General features: G+C 41.5%; 1 protein-coding gene across 2 annotated transcripts in view; it reads right to left on the bottom strand.

Moving 5' to 3' along the window:
• Nucleotides 1-7,829: 7,829 nt before the first annotated feature.
• ITK (IL2 inducible T cell kinase) overlaps nt 7,830-10,752 on the bottom strand; it is a gene marked incomplete at its 5' end in the record, with an annotated part of 66,023 nt that continues 63,100 nt past the window's right edge. For both annotated transcript variants that reach the window (XM_081232905.1, XM_081232906.1), the window contains one exon: nt 7,830-9,263. In XM_081232905.1, the coding sequence (XP_081089031.1) occupies nt 9,192-9,263 (72 nt within the window). In that variant the 3' untranslated portion in view covers nt 7,830-9,191. The remainder of the gene's footprint in view (nt 9,264-10,752) is intronic.

Below are 10,752 nucleotides of genomic sequence, written 5' to 3'. Positions count from 1 at the left end.
AAAATCCTCAACAAAATACTAGCAAACAAAATCCAACAGCACATTAAAAGGATCATACACCATGATCAAGTGGGGTTTATCCCAGGAATGCAAGTATTCTTCAATATATGCAAATCAATCAATGTGATACACCATATTAACAAATTGAAGGATAAAAACCATGTGATCATCTCAATAGATGCAGAAAAAGGTTTTGACAAAATTCAACACCCATTTATGATAAAAACCCTCCAGAAAGTAGGCATAGAGGGAACTTACCTCAACATAATTAAGGCCATATTTGACAAACCCACAGTCAACATCATTCTCGATGTTGAAAAACTGAAACCATTTCCACTAAGATCAGGAACAAGACAAGGTTGCCCTCTTTCCACACTATTATTCAACATAGTTTTGGAAGTTTTAGCCACAGCAATCAGAGAAGAAAAAGAAATGAAAGGAATCCAAATCAGAAGAGAAAAAGTAAAACTGTCACTGTTTGGAGATGACATGATACTATACATAGAAAATCCTAAAGATGCCACCAGAAAACTACTATAGCTAATCAATGAATTTGGTAAAGTAGCAGGATACAAAATTAATGCTCAGAAATCTCTTGCATTCCTATACACTGATGATGAAAAATCAGAAAGAGAAATTAAGGAAACACTCCCATTTACCATTGCAAGCAAAAGAATAAAATACCTAGGAATAAACCTACCTAAGGAGACAAAAGACCTGTATGCAGAAAACTATAAGACACTGCTGAAAGAATTTAAAGATGATACAAACAGATGGAGAGATATACTGTGTTCCTAGATTGGAAGAATCAACATTGTGAAAATGACTCTACTACCCATAGCAATCTACAGATTCAATGCAATCCCTATCAAACTACCACTGGCATTTTTTACAGAACTAGAACAAAAAATTTCACAATTTATGTGGAAACACAAAAGACCCCGAATAACCAAAGCAATCTTTAGAAAGAAAAACGGACCTGGAGGACACAGGCTCCCTTACTTCAGAATATACTACAAAGCTACAGTAATCAAGACAGTATGGTACTGGCACAAAAACAGAAACATAGCTCAATGGAACAGGATAGAAAGCCCAGAGATAAACCCACGCACATATGGTCACCTTATTTTTGATACAGGAGGCAAGAATATACAATGGAGCAAGGACAACCTTTTCAATAAGTGGTGCTGGGGAAACTGGACACCTACATGTAAAAGAATGAAATTAGAACACTCCCTAACACCATACACAAAAATAAACTCAAAATGGATTAAAGACCTAAATGTAAGGCCAGATACTATCAAACTCTTAGAGGAAGACATAGGCAGAACACTCTATGACAAACATCACAGCAAGATCCTTTTTGACCCATCTCCTAGAGAAATGGCAATAAAAACAAAAATAAACAAATGGGACCTAATGAAACTTCAAAGCTTTTGCACAGCAAAGGAAACCATAAACAAGAGGAAAACACAGCCCTCAGAATGGGAGAAAATATTTGCAAATGAAGCAACTGACAAAGGATTAATCTCCAAAATTTATAAGCAGCTCATGCAGCTCAATGTCCAAAAAACAAACAACCCAATCCAAAAATGGGCAGAAGACCTAAATAGACATTTCTCCAAAGAAGATATACAGACTGTCAACAAACACATGAAAGAATGCTCAACATCATTAATCATTAGAGAAATGCAAATCAAAACTACAATGAGATATCATCTCACACCAGTCAGAATGGCCATCATCAAAAAATCTAGAAACAATAAATGCTGGAGAGGGTATGGAGAAAAGGAACCCTCTTGCACTGTTGGTGGGAATGTGAATTGGTACAGCCACTATGGAGAACAGTATGGAGGTTCTTTGAAAAACTAAAAACAGGACTACCATACAACCCAGCAATCCCACTACTGGGCATATACCTGGAGAAAACCATAATTCAAAAAGAGACATGTACCATGATGTTCATGACAGCACTGTTTACAATAGCCAGGCCATGGAAGCAACGTAACTGTCCATTGACAGGTGAATGGATAAAGAAGATGTGACACATATATACAATGGAATATTACTCAGCCATAAAAAGAAACGAAATTGAGTTATTTGTAGTGAGGTGGATGGACCTAGAATCTGTCATACAGAGTGAAGTAAGTCAGAAAGAGAAAAACAAATACCGTATGCTAACGCATATATATGGAATCTAAAAAAAAAAAGAAAAAAGTTTCTGAAGAACCTAGGGGCAGACTAGGAATAAAGATGCAGACATAGAGAATAGACTTGAGGACACAGGGATGGGGAAGGGTAAGCTGGGACAAAGTGAGAGAGTGGCATGGACATATATACACTACCAAATGTAAAATAGATAGCTAGTGGGAAGCAGCCACATAGCACAGGGAGATCAGCTCGGTGCTTTGTGACCTCCTAGAGGGGTGGGGTAGGGAGGGTGGGAGGGAGACACAAGAGGGAGGGGATATGGGGATATATGTATACATATAGCTGATTCACTTTGTTATAAAGCAGAAACTAACACACCATTGTAAAGCAATTATACTCCAATAAAGATGTTTAAAAAATGGGAGCTTTTATTGTTTTTATTATTATTACCATGGTTTATATTTTGGCGTGGTCTTTAGGAAGAATGCAGGACTTGGAATAAAATCTGAGTTCTATTCTCACTTGTGTTGAGTTGCTCTACAACCTCAGCACGCTGTGTTTCACTTACCTTTCTGTCAAGTGAGACCCTGTCACCCACCCTTCCATTTCAAAGCTGCTGGAGAGGTCAAACATCATCTTAAATGGGAAAGAGCTTTGAGATATACACAACAGAAAAGCAAGTAAATGTCTGTATAGCTTGTCTCAGCTTATAGACATTTGTAGTCAAAATGAGTCTGAGAAAATGAAAAGGGAACAGGAACTCCTTGTTAGCTCTAGATGGGTAGAGAGGGGTGTGGGTAGATGTGAACCTGGAGGGTGAGGAACCATAATCTACTAGGTTCCTTTAACTGATTCTCCAGCACCTGCTGGCTTTGGGCCCCGAGGTTCCCAATCCTAACATAAAATTAATGCAAGGGAAGAAGGTGGAATAAGATGTGTTTTTATGCATGCTGGTTTCTCTGGCCTGAAACATTCTTCCAGACCTTCCCTTCCTTAGGAACTCCCATTTACCCTTTAAGACACAGCTCAAATATCACTTCCTCTGTGAAGCCCTCCCTGCTTCCTTGGGTATTTTCACTCTCTGTGCTCTCACTGGATTGTGACCATTGCTCCATCAGATGACCTATAGCAGTGCTTTGCAATCACAGTTGATTCTCATCATTCAGTGGTTATGTTTAATAAAGTCACCTGATTTACACATAACCTTGTTTTATGCACATTTCTGTTCAAAAACACCTTGTTTCATATGTATTGTGGCTTCATTAACATTGAATTCACAGTCAACAGAACTATAACTCATGCGGAGTGAAACTCATCTAACACATGTTTTCCTTGTAAGATACATTACAGCCTTCTTTCACTTACACGAGACAGCACCTCAGCTCTATGCTTGAGGGTCACTTTAAACAGCAAAATGACCAATAAAATGTATACAAGTGCAAAAAATTTGGCACTAAATAGACCTCAAAAAAGACACTTGTATATGGTATGAGCTGAAACGAGAAGGCAGGGCCTTGCCTTGTTCGACCTCAGCTGGGAATGTGCATGTAGAGTGACAAATTTTTCTCTGCTCTGGACATGGGCATGTCATGAATGACTGTGAAAGGGCTGCAAGAGTTGACTTTGGGGTTACAGATAGATTTTAGTGAGTAGGCAATTTGCAAGTATAAAATCTGCAAAGCATAAAATCAACTGTATTTATTTATGTGTTGGATTTTTTACTAGCCTGAGACTTCTTACAGAAAGGTTGGCATGTGTACTGGATATCTTCTCTCTCTCTCTTTTTTTTTTTTTACATTTATTTATTTTATCTTTGGCTGCATTGGTCTTTATTGCTGTGCATGGGTTTTTCTCTAGTTGTGGCGAGCCAGGGCTACTCTTCATTGTGCTGCGCGGGCTTCTCATTGTGGTGGCTTCTCTTTGTTGCGGAGCACGGGCTCTAGGCGCCCAGGCTTCAGTAGTCATGGCTCGCGGGCTCTAGAGCGCAGGCTCAGTAGTTGTGGCACACAGGCTCAGTAGTTGTGGCACACAGGCTTAGTGGCTCCGCGGCATGTGGGATCTTCTCGGACCAGGGCTCGAACCCATGTCCCCTGCATTGGCAGGCGGATTCTTAACCACTGCGCCACCAGGGAAGCCCTGGATATCTTCTCTTGCTCCTCCAGACCTACTTCACTCTTCTCACCCTGCCCTCGCCCCTGCAGACTGACCTCTGTGGACTACTCTACTAGGATTTCTTTGTCCTCTGGTTTCCAGTTGGGTTTGGCCAACAAGAAACCCCAGCAGTTGATGGGGGGAAGGGAGGAGAGTGGGGCCAGCATATTTATTCCACAGCCTCCTCCTTGTGTTTCTGCCTTGGGCTTCCTCTGTTTCTCACTAAATGTCCTCTCCTCTCGAGGCACCTTTCTCCAGGTGACTCTCTGCTTCCACAAGCAAGGAACCACTCCCATTCCTCATCTCTTTGGGCCTAGGGGTGGTAACTGCTCCTTGGCTGTTCTTTTCCTCTGTACTACTTCCTATGGTTCTTCTAAACCCACACTGTGTTAAATAGCCCTTTTAAAATAGGCTCGCCTTGAATTATCTTAATTTGACTGTGATGTGTTTGGTCCTCAACTGATATCTTATTCATCGTATACACCTGACACAGTGCCAAGTAATAGCAGGTGAATGGTAACAAATGATCTCTAAAACTCCTCCTAACAGTATCTGTATGATTCAGTCATCCCAGAAACCAACTACTCATGATGACGGGAAGAATTGCAAAGTCACTGAAGACACACTCATACACACACACACACACACACACTGCCCATCTTGCTGAATGGGGTATGTTCTGCCTTTTCCTGAGTGTGGTGGTCTTGTGTGTTGGGTGGTTCCAGGCAGAGTAGGATCTGCAGGATAAATGCTCTCTGAGAAGCCGATCTGTTCATCCATCCTGCTCTAGAAGCTTCCTCTCTGGGTCATTTGCCAGGGGGAGTCAAGCCCAGAGGTGAGTCCCACAAAGGACTGTGTGGAAGCCACAGGCTTTCTCACTGGTACCTGATGGTCCTCTGGGTGCATGAGCTGGCTCCTGCAGTGGACGTGGGCATTTGGTGAACTGAAAGGTACAGGGAGAGCTCAATACACCAAAACTATAATAACCCAGCCCTTATTTCACTGCGATTTTAGGAGGGAGGAGAACAGCTGTGCCTTGCTGTCCAACTGTGGCTTAAGAACTCCAAATTACAATGTCCACATGTCACCCACACAGCAGATGACAGAATGAGTATGAACAACACTTTGGTACTAGGAGCAAGTCAGAAATCATCTCCAGATTGGTTTCTCTTCTAGCAGCTTTGGCTCTCTGAAATCCACTCTCCACATTGCTGCCAGAATATATTTTTAAACACAAATTTGACCTTCTCTCCTTGTTCAATGACATTTTTCCTCTCTACAACTAGAGTTCCAACTTTTTTGTGTTTTAAAATCTAGCTTCTTGGGGCTTCCCTGGTGGCGCAGTGGTTGAGAGTCCGCCTGCCGATGCAGGGGACACGGGTTCGTGCCCTGGTCCAGGAGGATCCCACATGCCGCAGAGCGGCTGGGCCCGTGAGCCATGGCTGCTGAGCCTGCGCGTCCGGAGCCTGTGCTCCGCAACGGGAGAGGCCACAACAGTGAGAGGTCCGCGTACCGCAAAAAAAATAAATAAATAAAATAAAAATAAAATAAAATAAAATCTAACTCCTTGTCTAGATTTATAGCCTTAGATTAAACTTGTCTACCCCTTCTATTATCCTCACCCTTGCTGAGAGTGCACACACACACACACACACACACACAAACACACACCCGCCACTATGCCCCAGCAATGGCAAACTGATAATAGCTTCCCGATATGTTTTGTTTCCTCGGAAAGTATTTCTCTTATTTCTGCCCATTGGCTTGCCTTAAAAAAGCATAATTCATCTTCAAAACTGAGTCAGAGATGATATCTTCTTTGACAGTGCTTCACAAACTTTAATGTGCAGATGATCACCTGTAGATCTTGTTAAAATGTAGATTCTCATTCAGTGGATCTCAGGGTGGAGAGAGAATTTGCATTTCTCACAAGCTAGTAATGCTGCTGTTGCTGGTCCGGGGACCACACTTTGAGTAGCAAGTTTCTAAGAAGTTTCCACTGATGTCGCCCTTTGCCCAATAGATTCCATCACTTTTTCTGAGCTCTTCTCTACTTTGACCTTATTTCTGTTGTTGCTCTAATTGCTGTATTATAATTTTACTTGTTTATATGTCTGCCTTCCCAACCATACCTGGAGTTTCTTAAAAGTAAAGACTGTGTCTTTTTCATCTTTGTTTCTGCAGCACTCAGCCCAGCATATCAGAGATCACAGGAAGCGTTTGATATTTACTTGAAATGAAACAAAGCATTTGTTATTTACTTGGTGAAACAAAGCATTTGATATTTACTTGGTGAAACAATGTTTAATGATGTGTAGTCTTTGTCTGTGGAATGTGAAACTATGTAACCATTATTATTTGTGGAAAACTTTTGGTTGTCTGACATTGGGATAAATATGGACCCAGGCTGTACATACCCTATTTACTAAAATACACAGCTTTATTTGCTAGACCCAACCTTAACTTTGGTGCGATTTACAAAGCATAAGAGATATTTGTAACATTTTAATTGTGAACATTAGCCATCACTGTACACTAATAAATATTCAATCTATCCAAATATAAATACATAGTCTCAAAAGGGCACAATGCAAAATCTATAAAATGCATCTAGAACCAAAACTTTGCATAGGGGAATTCCCTGTGAGCACATGGCACCATTTTCAAAATATGAGAAGGCCTCTTGACACATGTTAAGTTAAAGCCTCAATGATTCTGAGCTTGTACAAGATAATACCATGTAAGGGAGAATTTTTCTAAACCATACCACAGAAATCAGTCAATTCTGATGTTTTCCTTCTAGGCTGGATGTTCCAGAAATCATCTCTAATTAAAGGTTCCAAAAAAGAATGTACAAAATGCCAAAAAAGTAAACAGGGATGATTTTGGATAAGTTGAGAAATATCATCTTCTAAATGATAGTTTTTTTTTTTGAAGCTACCAGTTTCACAATAATTATACTTAAAAGTTGTACATCTGCATGTTCAGCCGGTCAAAATATCACATGATTTTTTAGAAAGAGCTGATTTCAACAGCATCCAAAAAGAGTTTTCCCTGAACACTGTAGGAAAATTAAATCTCTCTTACATCAGGGATACCCTTCCCCAGAAAGTGTCCAGGAAGACCGCAGCCAGCTCAAAGTTGAAGTGATAATTCAAGGAAGTATTTACACTTCTGCAGGAGAATCTTTTAAAGCTGCTTTGAAGCCCATCTACAAATTGCTTCATGCAATATGACTCTGGTGGGTTGAGTGAATCGAAGGGCTAATTACTCCTTTAGTAACTCCAAAGTCATTAACTCCGATGAAGGTGAGGATACAGATGAGGAAAAAAAGATCCTATTCCAAGTTGGAGGGCTACACCACCAGCACACTGGTCGATGCAGGAGCAACTTTACTTGCTGATGGTGCTGTGTTGGCTTCTTTATTGGCCCTCTAGAACTTTCCCCTCTACTGTACTTACCTCCTCAGCAATCCCTTTCACCCTCAGTAGGAGGCAGTGTTGAATAAAAATAGAGAAACTGTGCATTACGGTCAGACAGAGATGGGCTGTATTCTTCCTAGCTCTGTCACTTCAGGCAGGTGTCCAAGCTTTTCAAAGCCTAAGGTCCATTATCTGTAAAATGGGAAGAATAATAATATCTCACTGCACTGGTGTGAACTCAGGGTGAACTGAGATTCTGTAGTTAAGGCTTGTAGCTCAGTACATATTCACTTTGCATATTCAAGTGCTCAGTCAACAGTAGGCATCCTTGTGCATCTTGGAAGCCCCCCACTCGGTGCCTGACTCAGTTTCCATCCAGATGGCTTGAACAAGAACAGACCTCTTACTCCTCTCTTAGAATCTGGGGAGACTTGGAAGTCTCAACCTTAAAGTTGCAAATCTCTAGGGCCTAAACAAGCTTCAGTTTCTCTGCCAGGCCACACTCTCCAGCACAAGCCTGCACTCTGTTGATGAGGATGGAAGAATGCAGAGAGGGGACTGATTCCTGGAGGCCTCAGTAAGTCAGTGTTTACAGAAGCCATGATTTCCTCCCAGGATGCCTGTGGAAGCATTCGGCACAGAAGGGGACTCAGAGTCACTTGCTTGGCTTGGTAGTAAAGATGAGCATCCAAGTGGTTACAACCTAAGGCCTTTCCCTGTACCAGGTGTTTCCACCATCTGATGCCCTCTTTCTGCCCAGACACCAGATACCCAGTACTCCAGCGGTGAGATCAGAATTGTTCACCCCAGTCCTTTATGCTCCCTTCAAGGAGAGAGGTGGCAGTGTACTCTATGAGTAAAACCTCATAAAGCTGCTTCTCAGAATATCCGGCCTCTAATGTGGGCAGCTGTTCCATCACCCTCTAAGGCAGGAAGCTGTGGCTGGCAGCATCACAGAGGCAGAGCTGACTCTTTGTGACTTTAATTAACTCACTAGTTCTGCTTGAAAAAGAGTCCTGCTCCTTGTTCATCTTGCCCCATATCCTGGGATTCTGTGTTGTCAGGTCAAATAAAAAATCCCTTGACCATGAACTTTAGGTCCATGTTTAAAATAACAATAAGGGTAATAATCCAGGGTCCTGACCCATCTCTCCCTCTCTCTAAGAAGTGCAAGAAATGTTGCTTGAAAGCTGTCGATTGAGGTTTGTGCTCCACACAAGATAAGAGGCTGGAGGAAGGGTACAGGCTGCTCTGGCCCTGCTCCCAGTTCAGTGGCTGAGCCTCCTGCCTGTGGCCTGGTGCCCGCCTCTATCAGGCCGCTGCCTCTGTGGCAGCTTAGGGACTGGCGCCACAGGCCAGTTGCCTCTGAGGAGTCCTGGGATGGTGGCAGCTTTTAATGCTCTGTGGTGGGAAGACCTCCTTGCCCCACTCAGGATCTGCAGCCCGTGGCCTGGCACTGAGTCTCTTTTAAAGTCCTGATTCTGCAATTTCAGCCAGTTGACTCAAGAGTCTGGAGAAAGGTGGCCGGTCTTCTGGTTTCTAGAGAGGGAAGAAAAGAACTCTGTGATTTCCTTGTACTTGTGTGTCATAGCTAATTCCAAAGCAAACCAGAGTTAAACAGCAATCCCCTCTGCTGAGTTTTAAATATGCTTCTATATATATTGTATTTGAGGCCATTATGTCTTAGTTGTTAACAGCAGGTATTTTGGAATCATATGGCCTGCTTTTTTTTTTTTTTTTTTTTCTTTGTATGCGAGCCTCTCACTGTTGTGGCCTCTCCCGTTGTGGGGCACAGGCTCCAGACGCACAGGCTCAGCGACCATGGCTCATGGGCCCAGTCGCTCTGCAGCATGTGGGATCTTCCCGGACCGGGGCACGAACCTGTGTCCCCTGCATCGGCAGGCGGACTCTCAACCACTGTGCCGCCAGGGAAGCCCTGGCCTGCTTTTGAATCATAGCTTTTCCACTCATTAGCTGTGTGACCTTTGAACAGGTTACTTAACCTTCTTGAACCTCAGTTTTGTCATCTGTAAAATGGGGATAATAATGTTATCAATCTCATAAGATTGTTGTAAGAATTAAATAAAATTGTATATAAAAATGCAACATAAAATAAGCACTCAGTAAGACTAAAAAAGAAAATATTTAGATATAAATCCCATGAAATATGTATAGGATCTATTTTAGGAAAAATATAAAATTCTAAAGAAAGAAATCAAAGGAGAGCTAAATATATCGAGAAATATTCCATGTTCATGGTTAGGAAGACTTGCTGTTGTTAAGATGTCATTTCTTTTCAACTTGATGTATGGATTCAACACAATCACAAGAATCCCAGCAAGTTATTTTGTAGATACTGACAAACCAACTCTAAACTCCATATGGAAAGGCCAAAGGCTCAGAATAGCCAGCACAATACTGAAGAAGAACAAGTTTGGAGGACTGATACTTCCTGACTTCAAGACTTACTATAAAGCTATAGTAATCAAGAGAGCATGGTATTGGTGAAAGAATAGACAAATAGGTCAATGGAAGAGAGTTGGGATCCCAGAAATAGACCCACACAAATGTAGTCAAACCTTTGACAGAGGAGCAAAGGCAATTCAATGGAGAAAGGGTAGTCTTTTCAACAAACGGTTCTAGAGCAATTGGACATCCACATGCAACACAATGACTCTAGACACAGACCTGACACTCTTCACAAAAATTAACTTAAAATGGATCATAGAACTAAATATAAAATGCAAAACTTTTAAGACATCTAGAAGATAACATAGGAGAAAATCTGGGTGACCTTGGGTTTGGCAATGAGTTTTTAGATACAACACCAAAAGCACGATTCATAAAAGAAAAAAAAATTGATGTTGAACTTTGTTAAAATTAACAACTCTGCTCTGTAAAAGACTTCTGCTCTGTAAAAGGTACTGCTAAGTGAATGAAAAGATAAGCCATAGGCTGGGAGAAAATGTTTTTAAAACACATATCTGATAAAGGACTTATATCCAAAATATGCAAAGACCTCTTAAAA

The sequence above is a fragment of the Mesoplodon bidens genome (genome assembly GCF_964165515.1).
Source record: "Mesoplodon bidens genome assembly, chromosome: 4".
Classification (NCBI taxonomy): Eukaryota; Metazoa; Chordata; class Mammalia; order Artiodactyla; family Ziphiidae; genus Mesoplodon; species Mesoplodon bidens.
Note: the sequence above shows the minus strand (reverse complement) of the source record. Positions and strands in the feature narration are given on the sequence as shown.